The sequence below is a fragment of the Heterodontus francisci genome, chromosome 34 (assembly GCF_036365525.1).
Source record: "Heterodontus francisci isolate sHetFra1 chromosome 34, sHetFra1.hap1, whole genome shotgun sequence".
NCBI classification, from domain to species: domain Eukaryota; kingdom Metazoa; phylum Chordata; class Chondrichthyes; order Heterodontiformes; family Heterodontidae; genus Heterodontus; species Heterodontus francisci.
In genome coordinates this window covers 1,458,885-1,479,456 of record NC_090404.1, presented here as the reverse complement: position 1 = coordinate 1,479,456, position 20,572 = coordinate 1,458,885, and the positions used below count along the sequence as shown (strand labels likewise).

The 20,572-nt window shown below is 44.6% G+C and overlaps 1 gene segment (V, D, J or C); it reads right to left on the bottom strand.

The window, feature by feature from the left end:
• Positions 1–702: 702 nt before the first annotated feature.
• Positions 703–20,572, bottom strand: part of LOC137348907 (Ig heavy chain C region-like) — a 34,858-nt gene continuing 14,988 nt past the window's right edge. Inside the window, 4 exon segments of the C gene segment in view lie at positions 703–1,105; positions 2,235–2,555; positions 7,498–7,803; positions 8,896–9,216. Of these exon segments, the coding sequence occupies positions 723–1,105; positions 2,235–2,555; positions 7,498–7,803; positions 8,896–9,216 (1,331 nt within the window).

Here is a 20,572-nt window from a genome sequence, read left to right as displayed (position 1 = left end):
GTGGAATTCTCCACAGTGTCCTGAGACAACATTTAATCCCTCAACAAACATCTAAAAACAGATGATGTGGTCATTCTCACAGCTCTTATTGTGGGATCTTGCTTTGCACAAACTGAAATTGCTCAACAATGAATGACCAAAGTCCATCGAGTTTGCCTTCTGCCATCCTGATATTCGTGTGATACAATGATGATGGAGTTGTGAACTAATCATATCAATCAATCTCTTATTGATTCATCTACAACAGACCCAGACATGCAGTGAGGAAATCCCAGTGGTGGAGAACTTTGGAAACTGTAGGTCCAAAGTCCCCTGTTCCTCCCAAACATGCTACACCCCCCACACCTCATGTCCCAAGTTTCTCATTTACTGTCTCCCAAAACACAGCAATAATGAACACCCAAAACTAAAACCTTTTCACATCTCGTTTATTGAAATTGGATCAGTACATTAACAATTTACTAATACATTTAACCCTTCATGGGGTCCCATACAAGTTTCACACTTGCTCAAACACAGCACAAGAAGGTTTCAAAAAGAACTCTGGACATTCAGACATTTGGAGAAAAGGATGTTTATTGTCTAATTTGATCAATGGATATTTTTTTTCCTCAGTTACTGCCAGAAGAGAGATTTCATAGCGATCACAACAATCCTCTGGTTGGGTTAACCATACATTTACAGGGATTAGAGAAATAGGTGATTGATTGAATCAGTAGATGTTATGAACAGGATTTAAAGCTATCAGTTAGAACAAGTGAGACATTGACCAAGGTGGGTTTGTTATGAGATTTATTGATGCTTCTGAACAAACTGGTTGTGACTGACTCGTGTCCCACCACACAGGAATAAGTGGTGCCGCTGTTCCACTCCTCTGCAGAGACTGTCAACTGACTGCCTGAGTTCCAGCCACTTCTGCCATCCTCGGTCACTGGCTGGTTCACAAACCCTGACTTCAGAAGCGTGTCATTGGCCATCCAGGCCAGGTAGATCTCTGCGGGGGAGAATCCGGTGACCAGACAAACCAGGGTTGCCGTCTGATCCGTCTCCATCTCATGTGGTGAAGGGGGGAGGAGGTAGACTTGAGGATGAGTCTGAACATCAACTGGAAACAGAGACAACCTGGGTTAGACTGAGTCTTTCACTCATCCTGTATTTACCTAACATGTTCTATTCTTCTACAAACCTAGGAACTTTTGCATCCCCAAGAACCCCTCCTATATCAGAAACTAAAAGCATTTCTCATTTTGTTCATTGTTGGAGTAGAGGGTGCATGGGATGGAATCTTCAATCATGCTGATTTTATAACCAGTGAGAATAACTTGTTCAGTTTAAACATTTGGAGCCAGTGAACAACTGGGACTCTGCAGAAAGAGTGTCCTAACGTTTAATGGCGATGGACTGTTCTTTGAATGATCAATTTAATCAAAATTCTTAAAATCGTGAGGGATTTTAATGGAATAAATAAGGATAAACTGTTTCCACTGGTACGAGAGTCAGTAAATAGAGGGCAGTCATTTTAGAGAATTGGAAAACAACCAGAGGGAAAGAGAGGAGAATCTTCTTTTGCTCAGCGAGTTCTGATGATCTGGAAAGCACTGCCTGAAAGGGGGTGGTGGAAACAGATTAAATAGCAACTTTCACAAGGGAATTGTATATCTGGTTGAAAGAGAGAAAACTGCAAGGCTATTGGGGAAGAGTAGATCGGGTGTGAGATTATTGAATAGCTCTTTCAAAGAGCTGGCCCAGGGGTGATGGACTGAATGGCCTCCTTCTGTGTTATATGATTCTATGAGAAACATCAGAGATCCACTTCCCAGCCCCTGCTTACTGTTGTTGAGAGTTAGGCTTCAGGGATTATTCTCGTCCTGTGGTGTCTGCTTCATCTCCCCTTCCTCTTAATGGATTTGCTCGGCTTCAACCTACTCCTCAGACAGACGATCTCCCTCACCATTCCAATGGCTGACTTGACTCGGGATCTTTCTAATGTTGTGAAAGCTGCTAATCCCTCTCTGTTTATTCCATAACCGTGAACTGATTCCATGGGAGTCAGTGTGATTTGGAGTGAGGCTGTTGTGGTGATTTGAGGTTTTATCTGATCTATTTCTTGGCAGTGTTTGCACATCTCTTGGTCTTTAACACAGTCTGACACCCCGGATTAAACAGCTTACTGTTAGATATTAATAAATCACTTCATTTGCTAAGAACAGACTCACAGTTCCATCCACACGTACCTTGAGCTTTCCTGATTGACCTCTTCTCCGGCGTTGGCAAACTCTTGTCCTCCACCAAACACAAATACTCAACCCCACTCTCCCACTCTGCAGCAGGGACCGTCAGTCTGCTGAAGATCACGTCTTTATCTCCAATCCTCTCGGGACCCTGAGTCTTCACTCCATCTTCTCTCTCACTTCCATCCACCTGCCAGGTTACCCTGACCCCCTCTAAATCACCATGAAGTACCTCACAAAGAATTGTCGCCATCCTGTTCCTCCAGATCTCTTCAAAAAGAGGCTTGCTTAAGATGACCGAGATCCCAGTGTCCAAACATTCATCTGGGAGAAATATTACAATATTATTTTCTGATTCCATAATGGGATGTCGGCTTCACTTGCAATTCTGGCATTTCATGCTCATCTCCAGAGATACAACTGAGTGGTTAGCTTGGCTACTTCAGAGGGGAGTTATGTGTCAAGCACAGTGGTATGGGACTAGAACCACCAGGGTAAAGGCAACAGGTATCCTTTCCCAAAGGAACATTCACAAACCAGTTGGGTTTTTATGACCATCCGACAGCTTCATGGTCACTTTTATTGAAACCAACTTTCTATTTCCAATTTTTACTTTTCAAACTGAATTCAAATTCTCAAACTGCCTCGGTGGGATTTGAACTCAGTTCTCAGGATTATGAACTGTACCTGTCAATCTTGGCTCATTGGTAGGGCCCTCTCCTCTGTGTCGGAAGGTTGTGTGTTTAAGCTCCACTCCAGACACTTGAGCACATAATCAAGACCGCGTACCCGGAGCCAGGACTGAGGGAGTGCATCACTGTCAGACCTGCCGTCTTTCAGATGAGATGTTACACCAAGGCCTACTCTGCCTTCTCAGGTGGACCAAAGTGATCCTATGGCCATGATTCAAAAGAGGGAAGGGGAGATGTCCTCCGTGGCCTGGTCAAGATTTATCTCAAATTCAACAACACTAAAACAGATTATCTGGTCATCATCATATTGCTGTCTGTGGGACCTTGTACACAAATTATTTGACGCGCTCCTTGCATTGCAATAGTGACTGCACTTCAAAAAAATACTTTGTTGGCTGTCAAGTGTTTTGGAATGTCCTGAGGATGTGAAAGATGCAACAAAAATGCTATTATTTCTTTCTTTGTCCAGGCCTCTGGATTTCTAGTCCACTTACAGAACCACTACATTACTGCACGTTTTGAACTTGTCTGGACCTAATTGAGTTTATAGCCATCGGGACAAATGATATTAATATTGGAGTCAGGCCCAGGATCCTACCTTGGACATTGTTCACCTCCTTGCTGGTTTTGTAGTTGGAGGGTGGATGAGACACTGTGCAGTTGAAGATTGAACCCTTCCTTCACTCCTCTGTACTCACAGTTAGGTAGTAACTGGCTCCCTAACAGCCCTATGGGTGTACCTGCACCAGATGCTCTGCAGCAGTTCAAGAAGGCAGCACCTTCACTTTCTCAGGGGCAATTAGGGATGAGCAGCAAATGCTGGCCTTGCCTGTGATGCCCACATCCCATGAAATGAATAAAAAAGATGATGTGATGGAAGGTGAAGACAGAATCCTTTATAATAGATAATATCTTGGGCTGATATTGGATCAAGCGATACTGCAGCTAAATTTGTAGCAAATTGAACATTAGAAAATCCCAGGGTTATTTAAAAGTTATCTTGAATTTCTTAGCTTTTATGTTTTGATTGAGAAAACATAATCAGAGCATCTGGAACCCACCAGATCTGTTTTGAATCAGTTTGTCACAACTGTGACCAATAGATCCTCACTGGGGACTGCAATTGAATTGTGGGGCTGAGTGACATTTAGATGTGGTGATGTTAATAAAATGCAATGTCCAGTTTGTGAAATGGACTGATAGAGAGAGAGAGAGAGAGAGAGAGAGAGACAGATGCTCAGCAAAAGAAACAGCTGAATAAATGCTTGTTTACTTGCAGCCCCCGTGTGGGGCCGTGGATCGATGGCCTCACCTCTCCCTATCTCTGTTACCTTCAACAGCCTGTCTGATCTTTTCCAGTCTCATTTTCCTCTTCACTTCCCCTCAACTTATTTGGCCTGGTTCTCACTTGAAGATTTCACCTGATGTGCATCATACACCCTTGTTTTTTGTTTCATCATATTATCTGTCTCCTTCGTCATCCAACGAACCCTAGCTTTTGTTCCCCTGCTTTTCCCACTTGTTAGAATGTACCCAACCTATACCTGAAATATCTCTTCCTTAAAGATCATCCTTTGTTTCGTTACAGTTTTTCCTGTCAAACTTTGGTTCCATTTTACCCTGGCTGGATCCCCTCTCATCCCATTCAAGTTAGCCCTCTTCCAATTTAGAAGTTTTACTTTCGATTGTTCTTTGCTCTTCTCCATTATTAATCTAAACCTTATGATACGATGATCACTCATCCCCAAGTGTTCTCCCACAGACACTTTGTCCACTTGGCCCATCTCATTCCTCAGCACTAAATCCAGCCTGGTTGGACAAAAACATACTGGTCAAGGAAATTCTCCTGAACACATTTCAGAAATTCCTCCTGCTCCTTTCCCTTTACTCTAACATGATCCCAATCAATATTTGGGTAATCAAAGCCCCCCAGTATCACCACTCTATTGTTCTTGCACATTTCTGTGATTTTCCTGCAGATTTGCTCCTCTGTCTCTCTCTCACAATTCGGAGGCCAATAGAATCCCCTCCCCAGTAGTGTGATCATACACTTTTAGCTTCTCAAATCTAAACAAATGGATTCCGTCCTTGCCCACTCAAGGACATCCTCTCCTTTCAACACTACAATATCTTCCCTAAACAGTGCTGTCACACCATCTTCCTTTTTTCCTTCCTTATCTTTTCTGAGCACTTTCTATCCTTGACGATTCAATGTCTAGTCGCAACATTTTTAAGCCACGTTTCTGTTATTACCACGACATCATATTCCCACATGGCTATTTGCACGTGTAGTTTATCTTCCCTATTCACCACACTTTGTGCGTTACATACATGTTTTCTAAACCTGTCTTTGTATTCTTCATCTTCCTTTTTTTTTGTCAGCTTCTATCTGATGTCGTACTACTTCCTTCTCGAGCACTATCCAAGACTCCCACTCCTTTATGTACATTATTCCTCTTTTCTACTTTGATATGCAGGTGCGCAGGCCCCTTCCAATTTAGTTTAAACCCTTCCCAATGACACCAGTGAACCTCCCTGTGATGACATTGGTCCAGTCCTCTTTGGATGTAACCCGTCCCTTTTGAACAGATGCCTCCTGCCCGTGAACTTGGTGGGTCTGGGACATTGTCTGCAAGGTATGATTCCATGAGTATAATATGTCAGGGGTGTTTCTTGATTAGTCTGTGGGACGGCTCTCCCAAATTTGGCACAAGCCCGCAGTTGTTAGTAAGGAGGACTTTGCAGGGTCAACAGGGCTGGGTTTGCCGTTTCCAGTACCGAGGTTGGGTGGTCCATCCAGTTTCATTCCTCTTTTTAGACTTTGTACCAGTTTAATACAACTGAGTGGCTTGCTAGGCCATTTCAGAGTCAACCCCATTGCTGTGGGTCTGGAGTTACATGTCGGCCAGACCAGGTACAGATGGCAAATTTCCTTCCCTGAAGGGCATTAGTGAACCAGATGGGATTTTACAACAATCATTAATTGTTTCATGGTCACCACTAGATTTGTTTTTTAATTAATTGAATTCAAATTTCACTATTTGCCGTGGAAGGATTTGAACCCATTTCTCCAGGGCATTAGCCTGGGGCTCTGGTTTACTAATCTAGTGATATTCTACTACACTGCCACCACCTCCCCCTGCTGACATCAGTACCTAGGTTTGGGGAGTGAAGGGAACTCTTTCTGTTTCTGCTGATCAGAGTTTTTATCCAAAACCTACCAGGTCGTTCATGGCACCAGTTAAATCTTTGTGTCCTAAATCATCAATTTGCCTCAGGACAAACATCATTGAGGGTTAATCCTCCCTGTTACTGGATCAATGTGATATTTCTCATCACCCTGCCTCCTCCATCACCACCTCCCAACCCCACGGCCTCGCTGGGTAACAAAGAGGCTTCCAATTTTTGTCAACTAGAGTCAGTCCTGAGAGGTGATGGTCAAGTGGTGTGGCCGAGACCCTATTCAACCTGATCCACCACAGGTCACAAAAAGAAAATGACCATTTATACAAGGAGTGGGTTGGGTGAGGAACCCAAGCTCGGGCTGTAACTTCTCACACTGTTTACACTTTCACCCAGACAGACACCATGGGCTGGATTTAAACCTACCAAATGGTTTGTAATAAAATTCAACGGCCAATTCCATTCACAACCAATCACTTTATTTTGCACGTTTGTTGGTGACAGTTATATTGGAGCTGGCCTCCATTTTCAAGGGTCACATTAAGGTCAGTCTGGTAAACAAGCTTCGGCATACACCCAGAACAAGAGCAAGGAGGACAAGTGCAGGGAGTGTTTCCACCCGGAACAGGAAGATTTACGGTTCCACCTGGAATTGGAAGAGTTGCAGATTTAAGTGTTATACAATTTCACCTCCCCTCCCCCGTGCTGGGAAATTAGGAGCTCCGCACGGCTGCTGAACTCTGCTCCATCCTGTATTTTTAGGATCATGTAGACGATGAGAAGCTGGTTCACCTTGTCCAGAATAGTAGGGCCAGAGGACACTTCATGTACTTGAAGGGGGAGTGGGATCAATGCAAAACTAATATAGGGAGCCAAGAGTTCAGCGAGTGATCAGTCTATGGAACAGGCTCCCTCTGGAGATGGTGGAAGCAGATCATGGAAATTCATTCATTTGCAAAATTGGAAAGATTTCTTTCATAAAACAACATTTGGGAGGCAGTAGAAAAGGAACAGGTCGGAGGTGATTTGAACTGTGGATGGTATCAGATGGGACAGTATCACATGGGACGGTATCAGATGGGACGGGATCTGATAGGACGGTATCAGATGGACCATTTCACACCTTGTCCTCTTTTTCCTTTCCATTGAAGTCATAGAGAGTAAAATTGGATGAAGGTGTAAATAAGCAGCCAACCCGGTCCCAGGAGTTCCCCGCACGGAGCTTAGTTAAAATTACACTCTTTGAGTGGTGGTTCAATATCAAAACACAAAATACTAAACATCTTTCCTCTTCCAACAAGGGCGGTATTAGGGACAGTGATTCACAAATTGAGGGCGAGCCTCTGAATTACTGACAGTATATTCTTTTTACACCCTCAGACACCACTTACCGTCTCGGTACCTCATGCTGATCCTGTCATTGAAGTTCGAATCTGCGTGAGACACTTCACAGGTGTAGACAACCCCTGTGGTCCATTCCACCACAGGCACTGTCAGGTAAGAGACCGTTTCAAAGGTAGAGTCACTTCTCTGTTTGGAATGGAGAACAACACCTGATTGATCCACTCTGGCTTTCTTCCAGGAAACCTGTACACTGTCAGGAGAGTATCCGGATATTACACAGCCCAGGACGGCAGTAGTTTGATTGTAGACAACCTCCAGGGATGGAACAAGGGGAATGAGCTTCGGAGCTTGAGCTGTAAGACATTGCAATATTTCAGATTATACAATTGTTTTGATCGCAGCAAAGATGTAATCCATTCCTTCAACATCTAGAGTAACCATTACGATATCAACCCCTTCCTAATGATGCTAGTTTGCCTGTGAACAGGCTGCCAAGATAAGAACTGTCCTGACTGCTGGAGAGTGTGGGGATTGGGAGAGCTGGCAGTATACCTGTGGTCTGCCAAGCAGAGTATCCCATTCTACACTGATATGGAGCAAAGGGGAGTAAATAGAGCTGAGGTATAGGTCAGCCATGATTGAATTGACTGATGGAGCAAAGTCAAGGAGCTGACTGGCCTACATGTGTTCATGTCTCCTCATGTATAGCAGTAGATGGGAAAAACTGTTTCCCATTGGTGGCAGGATTGATAATCACAGATTTAAGATAACTGGTAGGTGGGTTTCTCTTTGTAAACACATCTGGAATGCACTGCCTGAAAGAGGCTGGTGGATCAGATTCACTGGTATTTTTCAAAAGGGATTTGGATAAATATTTGGAACAGGAAAAATTTGCAGAGCTGTGAGGAAATAGCAGAGGAGTGGGACTGATTTGATACCTCTGATAATATTGGCACTGGTGCGATGTGCTGAATGGCTCTGAACCAGGAACTGATTGGGAGTTGGGGTGGAAATGGAGGAGTGGTGGATGGGATGGCGGGAGCGGGGGTGGGGGGGGTGGGGTGCAGGGGGAGGCTCTAAAATTGGACATGGGTTTAAATGTAATTCAGGTGGTATGGCATCGGTCACCTATTTTACACTCAGTCTGATATTCAGTTTCATTGACTTCAGTAGGACTGAATATCGGGCTTGTTATATCACAGGCGGAAAATGCAGTTCCGATGATATTGTGTCCCTGCCTTTGTCCAATTTCATGTGATTTCTCTTTGTCCTTTGTTTTGTTACCAGCAGCACTGCTGGGATACAGGGTTACAATACATGAGCACATGAATTCATTCAGGTCTATTGTGCAACAACTTCCTACACTGGCTGGTGAAGGTTCCTTGTCTGCTTTCACCCCCCAACACCAGTGCAGTTTGAAATGGCAAATAATGTCTTGTACTAACGTTTAGGTTGAGGTTTTCGGGTCTGAGCTGCCACCATGTCATTTGACTTGTACCCTGCTTTACAGTAGTAGACCTTATTGGAATTCCAATCGGACGCAGAGACTTTGAGCACACTGCTCATTGTGTATTTCATATTCTTCCCCAAGACTGCCGGATACTTCTTGATTCCAGTGGAAATGGCCCCACTGTCACTGGACCATGTCTGACTGATGCTGCCGGGCTGAAAGTCCTTGACCAGGCAGAGGAGGCTTATCTCATCTTGGTTGGAGCTTGTGCCACAGGAAGGGTTGGAGATGTAGACCGATGGTACAGACTGGGTAACTGAAACATAAATAGATGCACACAGATAAGTCCAGTAAACAAATGCATTTTGTTATATATAAAAAAGCAGCCATTTCTGAAAACAAGTGCACTGTTACACAAGAAGTTTAGAGTTTCTATTCTCAGATGTGGCTCAGTTGGTTTCACTCCTGCCCCTAACTCAGAAGGTTGTGGCTTCAAGTTCACTGCAGAAAATTGAGCACATATTCTTGGCTGACACTCCAGTGCAGTACTGAGGGAGTGTTCCACTGTCTGAGCTGCCATCTTTCAGACCCTGTCTGTCCTCCTAAACCCATTAATGTTTCCCATCGGACTGTTAGCACCAGATGACAATTCACAGAAATGGAACAGTTTGATACCAGAATTATTCAAATCACAAAGACTTGTTTAGAGGTGACATTGTTTGAGATTAAAATACCACAGAGTCTACACGAGTGATATATATAATCTGGAGGGAACTGTAATATGGGTAAGAAAGGAAATAGGACCCAGAAGAATACATTGTGTAAGAAGTGGTGAGTACAAATCCCACCATGGCAAATTGAGACCAATTAAATCAGGTGATTTATCTGGACTGGCACCAGATAAAATAATTGGGAGAAGCTGACGGATTGCGGTAAAAATCCCAACTGGTTCAATAAAGTCCTTCAGGGAAGGGAACCTGCCAATCCTCCCTGGGCTGGGCCTACATGTGACTCCAGTCCCACAACCACATGACTGACTCTTAATGTACCTCAGGGCACCTAAAGATGGGTAATAAATACCAGCCACACAGGCATAAGAAATTAAAAAGAAAATTTAAGCTGAGGTGGTGGAGGTACAGTGAGGTCAAGGACAATAAAGTAAGAAGGCAATCAATGGCTATTGTTACTGAACTGGACATAGGGCGAGGATACGAGGGGAATAGTTTAACTGTACAGAGAGCTATGTTAAAAAACAGAATGTTACATGTGATTCAATTCCCAGATTTTGACTGAGGTGTAGGTGGAGGAAAAATGATCAAAAACTGAGGAGCAAATGAATGTAGAGGTTGTGCAGGTTAGAGATGGAGAGAGTAACAGAGAGAAAGGGATAGAGATGGAGAATGACAGAAAAGGAAAGGAGTGTGAGAGAAAGGACAGAGGGTAAGAGAGAAAGAGAGCAAGTATCAGACAGAGAAAGGACGATGAAGAGACAGTAAGAGGTTTTGCAGGATTGCAGTCTTATTCCATTTTCTCCTCAACATCTAATGTGCTCATTGGCTATTCCGTTTTTTTTGTTTTCAGTAAGGGACAAGGTTTGATAGTTGAGGCCAAAGCTGAGGACTTGTTTACATGCGGTGATCCGAATAGACCAGTTCACTAGAGTGTGAGAGAAAGGACTGGCCTCCTTCTGTGCTGCAAGATTGCAGGAGTAAGTGTGAGATCAGTTAAAGAAGCAACAAAGGCCAATGAATAGTTTGGAGATTCTCAGTGGAAAGGTAGAGGGAAGTTCAGGAATTATTAATGAGGCTATAATGGGAATTCAGTGGGGGCAAACTACAGTGGATGGATGGGAAATGGAGGCCAATGCAAAGGTCAACGTTGGGCAACTTTAACCGAACTCACCGGGCGGGAAAGCTGCAGGATCAGTGGAACACCGGTTTTACACCTATCCCAATATTACTCTCCACTGGCTTCAATGGACTGGTACATTGGACAGGGTGTGAAAGCAATGTTGTGCCCAATCCAGTCAGTTCCCTAATGATGAGTTATGTTAAAAGGGTCAGTAGAAAGCCAAGAGCATGTAAGGGCCCTGCAGAACTGAAAAAGTGGCTGGAAAAACAATGGTAGTTAAAATTGGAGAAGCTGAGGGAACCAATATATGAGAGCAAGATCATTAGCAATGACAGACAGATTTCAGATATAATACAGTGATTATAAAGTGAGCAGACTGAAAACAAGAAAAAATAAGGTGGGACTCTGGAATTTGCAGTCAAGGGAGTAGCAGAATGATCAAATATTTACTTTACACACAGGTTTGTTCAAGAAGTAGGGGATATATTGTTGAAATCTTGTTTTCAGGGAGAAGACAGAAAGCTTGCAAATCACAATGGACTTGATTTAACAAAATGGTTAACATTTACAGCTGTATGGTTAAACATCCTTTTCATAGTTAACAATTTTGATAGTTTTACAAGAATTTTGCACTATTGGGTTAATGCACGTGATTCACAGGGATAGAAAGGAGAGCAGAAGAGAGAATTTGTTTCTCTTTCTCAATCCTTCTAGATTACTCAGGTTAAAACTAACTGGTAATTTACTGGTGTGGCACAATCTAATTCTGGCTGTTGGTAATACAGCTTCTGTTAAACAGCCACACAAACCAATCCGTGCCATAGGTAAAGTGTCACTGAACAGTAACCGTCAGATATGATGCCAGATCGACAATCTGGAAACACACTGATGGGTTTGAAATGGCTCATGAAAGGGATATAAAGCTATCTTTGGTCTTAGGAACCTTGCTATTTTTCATAAACATGAGCGGCTTAGGAACATAGAAATTACTGGACCAAAAAATGACCAAGGTCCATTGAGATGGCCTTTTGCCATCCTGGTAGATGTGATACGAGAACGGAGTTATGGACTAATCATAGCAATCAATCTCTATCGATTAGTCTACAACAGACCCAGACATGTGGTGAGGAAATCTCAGTGCTGGAGAGCTTTGGAAACCATAGATTCAACTTCCTCAATTCTTCCCAAACATGCTACACTCACCACACATTCATCCTGTGTTACGACCAGGTGAGAAAGTAGTCTAGAGGTTCCCTTTCAGTCTTCACCTGGTCTTACTATAACAGGGTTTAATTTTAAACACACTGTGTTTTTAGCTCCCCCTTGGTGAATCCTTGTTCACCTCTTTCCAATTATAAAGCAAAGAAACCAGCACAAACAGGCTTTCTTAGGTTTAAAGAAGAAACGTTGAAATTTTTATTAAATTTACTTAAACTCTAATTTGGTTAACTCCTACGGATACCCAACACGCCCATGCTAGCATGCATGTGTGATACACACATGCAAACAGGGACAGAAAAGAGCAGAAGAAAAATAAAGTGAAAAGTTTGAGGCAGTCTCTGAAGGGTCTTTTTTTTACTGTTACTGTGCTTTGAGCTCGCTGTAGAGTTTTTGATTGTAGGTAGGTCTTGCTTTTCGTTGGGGCCCAGTATTCTTCTTAAACCCTGTTCAATGTAAGAGACTTTCCTCCCTTTGAGGTTCATGTGTCTTCAGTGGGCTTTGGAGTTCCATGAGAAAGAGATGGAGAGCCAAGGCAGGAGAAATCTTTTCAAACCGGGGCAAACAGCTTTCTCAGTTCAAAACTCTGTGGCAAGTTCAAATTTAAAAAAAATTCAGGTGGCCCAGCAGGTTAGTCATGTGACTAGCTGATGTGACCATGCCCGTTTGCGTACACGGCCATCTTAGCGGTCAACCTGGAATGCAAGCTCCTCCACCTTCAACGTCTGGTAATCAAAAGTCCATTGTGGGTTGAATGTGTCAGGAAATGGTCCTTGGTCCCTTTTAAGCACAGGGTGTAAATATGCAAAAATGTATTTCCAGCCAGGGGTCCATTGTGGTTTTTTTTAACAAGTTCTTTCTTTACTCCAGTAACAGTTTAAAATCAATGTTCATCTGGCAAAATTAATATGCCTCATTCTTGACAGGTGGGGGCCTGCATGACACCTGAAATTACTCATATACTGTCTTCCAAAATGTTGTTTTCTGGAGAAAGAACCTCCTTGAATGTACCTATTATACAAGAAAGGAAAGCAGTGTGAATGAGGAAAATAAAGCTGGATTTCAGAGTGCAAGCCTGGAAACTGTTAATGAGATATCACAGACTGACACTCTAGTGCAGTGCTGAGGCAGTGCTGCAGTGCCAGAGGTGCCGTCTTTCTCCTCTCAGGTGGGATGTAAAAGATTCTACGACACTATTTCGAATAAGAGCAGGGGTGTTTTCCCCAGTGTCCTGGCCAATATTCATTCCTCATCCAACATCACTAAAACAGAGCATCTCGTCATTACCTCGTTGCTTTATGGGATCTTGCTGTGTACAGATTGGCTGCCGTGTTTCCCTAGATTATAATCGTGACTGCACTTCAAAAGCATTTCATTGGCTGTGAAGCCCTTTGGGAAGCACTGCAGTTATGCTAGGCGATGTATCAATTCAAGCCCTTTTTTTATAAACAGTAAAAGAAAATCAAACTACTGTGGGTGCTGGAAATCTGAATAAAAGAGATCTGATGAAGAGTCATCGACCTGAAGTGTTTACTCTGTTTCTCTCTCCACAGATGCTGTCTGAGGTGCTGAGCGTTTCCAGTGTGGGTGGTTTGATAATATCAGTCAACATCATTTACATCGTGGGACCAGTGGACGGTAAGTGTAATTCATTGCGGATCAAACGGTGTTGTGACGTGGTGATCAGGAAATGGATCTAGGGGATAACTTTGATAAATCCCTGAGACTCAGCATGTTGCTGCTGTAAAGAGGCTAAACACGAGCTTGGCTGTATCAGCAGAGAGCTAGATTTATAAAAAGATACTGGGGGTGAAACTGGTCTTGGGTGATTGTGTAAATCAGTTGAGAGTGAATCAGCAGCCTGGGTTACTCTCTGTCCCATTCTCTTTCCTATTGGAGTCAGTGGGATAGAAAGTCTGGACAGGTATTTGTTATCTCCTGAATTCTGCTACAGCCTTCACCAAATTCACCCCCCATTGTATTGTTGGTTGGTGAAACTCCATGTGGAGATCTGTGTGAAATTCTGGATCATCCAGTCGTGGCAGAGGACATTCTGGTCCAGGAGAGTTTACTGTGATACAGATCCAGGAAGTTGAGTATGGGGGGAAAGATTAAGCAGCCTGGTGTTCTTTCCTTTGGCAGAGAGGAATGAGATAATGTTCATTTTGGGTGATGTAAAACGGACAGTAGTCACCCATTCAGCTGTGGCTCAGTGCTCACACTCATTCCTTGGAGTTAGATAGCTGTGGGTTCAGGTCCCACACCAGAGACTTGAGGACAAAATCTACACGAGCATACCAGTGCAGTGGTGAGGGAATGCTACACTGTGGGAGGTGCTGTCTTTTGGATGAGACATTAAACTGACTCCCTGATGTCCTGGCCAATATTTATCCCTCAACCAACATCGCTAAAAACAGATTATCTGGCCATTTTCATGTTGTTGTTCATGGGATCCTGCTGTGCACAAATTGGCTGACACTTTCCCTACATGACAACACTGACAACACTTCACAAGTATTTCATTGGCTGTAAAGCACTCAGGGACATCCTAGATCATAAAAGGTGCTGTAGAAATGCAAGTTCTTTCTTTCACAACCACTTGTAATGCATGACTATCAATGTTGGTTAATAGAACAAGGGTGTTTTGATATCTAACCCAGTTGGATGATAAAGAATGATATGGAATAAGCTCAGCACTTCCTTGGGTGATAAACTAAAAGCTTGAAAAGTAAAGCTCAATAAAACATCAGAAATATAAAACACATTTGTTCCTAATCCAACCCAGACTTGTCACTGACTTCACAAATAAGGCAAAATGTATTCATTCCATCACTGAGTGTTAGAAAGTATTGAAATTCAGCAAATCTTGTCTTTCTTTCACGCAATAACAGACATGCAGATTCCCACAATTAGGACCTCAGACATTCTGACCTTCTGGGTTAAACTTTCTATTTGTTTGAGGCTTGGTATCAAACTGCAGCAGTTTGCTTTCAAACCTGTAGAACTACATGTGTCCAGAAGTAACAAACCTGGGAGTGTTTGATGGGGACAGTGTAGAGGGAGCTTTACTCTGTATCTAACCCCGTACTGTACCTGTCCTGGGAGTATTTGATGGGGACAGTGTAGAGGGAGCTTTACTCTGTATCTAACCCTGTACTGTACCTGTCCTGGGAGTATTTGATGGGGACAGTGTAGAGGGAGCTTTACTCTGTATCTAACCCCGTACTGTACCTGTCCTGGGAGTATTTGATGGGGACAGTGTAGAGGGAGCTTTACTCTGTATCTAACCCTGTACTGTACCTGTCCTGGGAGTATTTGATGGGGACAGTGTAGAGGGAGCTTTACTCTGTATCTAACCCCGTACTGTACCTGTCCTGGGAGTATTTGATGGGGACAGTGTAGAGGGAGCTTTACTCTGTATCTAACCCTGTACTGTACCTGTCCTGGGAGTATTTGATGGGGACAGTGTAGAGGGAGCTTTACTCTGTATCTAACCCCGTACTGTACCTGTCCTGGGAGTATTTGATGGGGACAGTGTAGAGGGAGCTTTACTCTGTATCTAACCCTGTACTGTACCTGTCCTGGGAGTATTTGATGGGGACAGTGTAGAGGGAGCTTTACTCTGTATCTAACCCCGTTTTTTTTCCCCCGTTTTTTTTTTCTTTTTTTTTTCCCCCTTTTTTTCCGTGTAGAGGGAGCTTTACTCTGTATCTAACCCCCGTGCTGTACCTGTCCTGGGAGTGTTTGATGGGGACAGTGTAGAGGTAGCTTTACTCTGTATCTAACCCCGTACTGTACCTGTCCTGGGAGTATTTGATGGGAACAGTGTAGAGGGAGCTTTACTCTGTATCTAACCCCCGTGCTGTACCTGTTCTGGGAGTGTTTGATGGGGACAGTATAGAGGGAGCTTTACTCTGTATCTAACCCCCGTGCTGTACCTGTCCTGGGGAGTGTTTGATGGGGACAGTGTAGAGGGAGCTTTACTATGTATCTAACTCCCGTGCTGTACCTGTCCTGGGAGTGTTTGATGGGGACAGTGTAGAGGGAGCTTTACTCTGTATCTAGCCCCTTTTTTTTTTCTTTTTCTCTTTTGGGGGTGTTTGATGGGGACAGTATAAAGGGAGCTTTACTCTGTATCTAACACCATTTTTTTCAAAGCCTTTAAACCCCAGGCCCCTTTTATGTATAATTTGTCGAGGGGGCCTTTATTCCTCAGGCCCCCCTTTTATACATTTTATAAACTCTTTATTAAAATCAAATTAAATAAACAAAACTCAAATTAAAATGCCATTCTCGGCGTCGACAATGCACTCCAGTCCCTGCGGTGCCCACCGGTCGCAGAAGGCCTCAAGCGTACCGGCGGACACCGCATGCTCCTTTTCCAGGGACACCTGGGCGTGAACGTAACCTCCGAAGAGGGGCAGGCAATCAGGACGGCCCGTAGCCTGGACCTGTGAATTGCCACCTTAGCCAGGCCAAGGAGCAGACAGATGAGGAGATCCTCCTCCCGGCCCACCCTCTCCACACCGGGTGCCCAAAGATTAGGGGCATGGGGCTGGAGTGCAGCCAAAACGTGAGGAGCAGCCCCTTCAAATACTCAAAGAGGGGCTGCAACCTCGCACACTCCATATATATACATGGAACATGGACTCGTCCAGGCCGCAGAAATTACAGGCGACCTGGGAGTCCGTGAACCTACTTAAAAGTCGATTGCACGGGACTGCCCTGTGCAGCACCCTCCACCCCATGTCCCTGATGTAAAGGGGGAGGGCTCCCGCACGGAGGGACCTGGGATTTCCTCTTGCCGCCAGATGGTAACATGGACTGCCAGGGCGTGTCCGGGCGGCTGACAAGGGTGAGGAAGTGGAGAGTGTACAGGAGCAGCCCATACAGGAAATCCCTCCGTGCCGTTTGGAATGGCATAGGGGGCATTTCCATAAGGCAGCTCGGGTTGTGCGGGACCGGTTCCCGAGGAGGGTTTAGGGGCCTGGGTCCGATGAGCAGTTCCAGCCGAGCAGGGGGTCCACTCAGCCGGATCTGCTCTGCGCTCCCGAGCTCCCTTGTTACCTGCAGTGAGGGGTGTCCTGGGGACTTCGGCTACTGCTCCGCCCATTCGTCCATTCCCCGAGCCAGACAGCCGAGGTGTTCTCCTCCACCGGTGGGAGGAGCACCCTGACTGGAGGCAACCATGTTCCATCTGAATAGATCCCAGTAAAAGACAGGCAACTCCCTCAGAGAGGAGTGGTTAACGTTCTCCACCGGGAGCTACGTGTTGTCTTGGGGGCAGTGCCTCTGGTGGAAAAAATACGTCGCCACTGCACACCATCTGGGAAGACGCTCGATGTACAGGTATCTCTGCAGGGTCCGAAGGTGGAGAGTCGCAGCCTGGATGCGGATGCACACCAGCGACTGGCCGCCCTCCTCAATCGGGAGACTCAGGACTGCGGCAGGGGCCCAGTGTTTCCTCTTGCCCCAGAAGAAATTGACGAGTTTCTTCTGGATCTTGGTGGAAAACGCAGAGGGTGGGGTCAAAGTGACCAATCGAGGCCACTAGTTGGTCTATGATCAGCACTGTAGGAAAGCACTCGGAGCAATCCAGTCCAGCGCCCCAGCCGAGTGGTGACTTTTGCCTCCAACTCCTGCCAGTTTGCCGGCCAGGCTTCCTCAACGGGGCTAAGGTAGAGTCCCAGATAGTGGTGGTGCGTGGTGCTTCACGCAAAAGGTGTCAACTCCTCCAGCAGGGAGTCCACCCAACACTGACCCACCAGGAGACCGGAACATTTCTCCCAATTGATCCTCGCGGAGGATGCGGCAGAAAAGGTCTGCTGGCACTCTAACATCCTCAGCAAGTCAACGGGATCTGTGATCATGAGGAGCATGTCATCAGTGTAAGCCGATAGGACGACCCACATGCCTGGTCCAAGCAGAGCCAAACCTGTCAAACTCCTGAGAAACAGGCACAGGAAGGGCTCCATGCTTATGGTATACAATTGGCCAGACATGGGGCTTCCCTGACGCACTCCTCTCCCAAAACGAAGGGGCGCTGTCAAGGACCCATTAACTTTTACCAAACACTCTGCGGCGGCGTATAAAAGTCGGACCCAATTTCGAATACGTGCAGAGTCCCGAAAAGGTATTCGTGATCCACCCTGTCGAACGCCTTCTCCTGATCGAGGGAGAAAAAGGCGACCGACTGACCAGTCCGCTGGGAAAAATAGATCAGGTCCCGGACCAGGTGGATGTCGTCCTGGATGGACCGGCCCAGGACCGTGTAGGACTGGTCAGGGTGAATCATGTGGGCCAGCACGGAGCCCAGGCGGGTAGACATAGCCCAGGCAAAGATCTTGCATTTCGTGCTGAGGAGGAAGACCGGACGCCAGTTTTTAAGCAGGCGGAGATCGCCCCTCTTTGGCAGCAGGACTATGACCACCCTTGCGCCACAAGAGGGGCATCTCCCCGGTCAGCAGGCTTTCCCCAGGACGAGTCTATCAGAGATCTTTCTGCCGGGTACAGTACAGATCTGATCGGGGTGGATCACCAACTCCAGAGCAGACTTGACTCGACTGGCTATGACTTTGGACAGAATCTTGTAGCCAACATTAAGCAGTGAGATGGGCCGCCAATAGTCTCCAGGAGGTGAGGCCCCCCACTTCCTTCTCCAGTCAGCCCAGAATTGACAGAACGAGTCCCGGAATCGCTCGTCGTCCAGCAGCCAGTTGATAAAGTGCCAGTATGGGGACCCTGCCCGCGTGCGCAGCGAGCTCCTCTTACACCAGGTGCTGGTCCGAGCACGGCACCAGCCACATAGAAGCCTGTGAAATGTGGAGGCGGCCAAATCGGGACCCTTGTCATGGCCCTGTAGTTTTTTTTTCATAATATGCGGTTTGCCTTTAAGGTTTGCAAGGGATCAGTATTGCTTTAAGGACCAGCAAGCCTCAGGAGTTATCGGAAGGTGCATTTCGTTGCCTTAGAAACAGCCATTTGGAGACTGCGATTGAAAGGATGCATTCTCGTTACCATAGATACAGCCACTGGGAGTGAGTCTCATGCCATGCATTTGTTACAATTCAATTTTGAACTGGCTTTTAGTTGAAGACAATTTGTTCTAACGGGACACACAGACAAAGACATACAGACACAGCTGTGATGGCAGCACCAAGAAAAAGAGCTCTCAACCATTTAAACTGAAGGAAGAGAATTTTAGTCTATTTAATTATTATCACTCAAAATTCTAAAATATGTCAAGCCAAAACAGAAATCGCTGGTAATTTACATTGAAGAAAGGGAAGTTAGACTGTGACAATCTTTTATCTCTCAAAAACCCTAAAGTCAGATTGATTCTGTTGAAAGTGTTTGCAAGTCCTTAATTGTTGAAATTCGCTGGAGAAGGAAAGTAACATTCTGTGAGGACTTCAAGCAACATTCTGTGAGGACTTCAAGCAACATTCTGTGAGGACTTCAAGCAACATTCTGTGAGGACTTCAAGCATCATTGGACTCCATTTGCAAGGACTCTAATTTTTTTCTATTTTAAATGCTGTTTATATCTTCATAGTGTTTAAGGATTTAGTTCTTCTAATTAAAGAGTTAATTTATTGATTTAAAGACACCTGGTTTGGTTAGCATCATTCAGGGGTTAATAGATGGTACAATTTGGCTGGGTCTTTCTTTAATTTGGAAAGTTTTAAATGATATGTTAGCTGATCTGTGGAGCGACAGGATTTGAATAACATATTAATTGGGGGCTCACTCAATATTTGAATCTCATATTACTTGGGTTTCTGGATTTGAATCATATCTTAATTGGGGACTCACTCACAGTTGAATCATTTAATTCGGTGGCTCGTGTCTGGGATCAGAATCTGACTAATCTGGAGGGCTCACATTTGGAATCATAGTAATTACTCGTCTCTGGGATAACATATTTAAATTGGAGTTTTGCGTTTGGCATCAGATTAATTGCTCTCGAGTCTGGGATCTTATCAATTGGAAACTTGATTGTTGGGATCTAAATCTGAACCAATTACAAAGAACCAGGTCTCTTATCCAATAAGGTACAGTCTACACCATTGTTATGACATTAGTGGTTGTAGCAGAGTTTTTGGGAAAGCAGAATGTTTCCCTGAGTGACTTGATAACTTTAGCCAAGAACAAATTAAAAGAATTGGCAGCGAAATTGGGGTTAGAATTGAAATCAGGTGCCAAAAATGCAGAGATAATTGAAATAATAGCCGAACATCTGGAATTGGTAGAAGAAGATGATGATGATGGTAATACAGATGAAGGGCGATACGAGGAACAAGTAAGGGCATATGAGAGACATGAAGTTAATAGGTCTGAGACTGATGCAGTGGAATTGGCTAGGATTCAGTTAGAAATGAAAAAACTGGAGCTTCAGCAGGAAAAAGAAACAAAAAAACGTGATGCAGAAAAAGAAATAAGAAAACTTGAACTTCAGAGAGGGAGTGAAAGAGAATAGAGGGAATTTATGCTAAAAGTGATGGAACTAAGACAAAGGGGTAGTCTTAAATCCAGGGAAAATTTGGGTCAGGAAGAATCTGAATTTAGATCAAGACCCAACTAGAAGTTGTTTACATTTATACA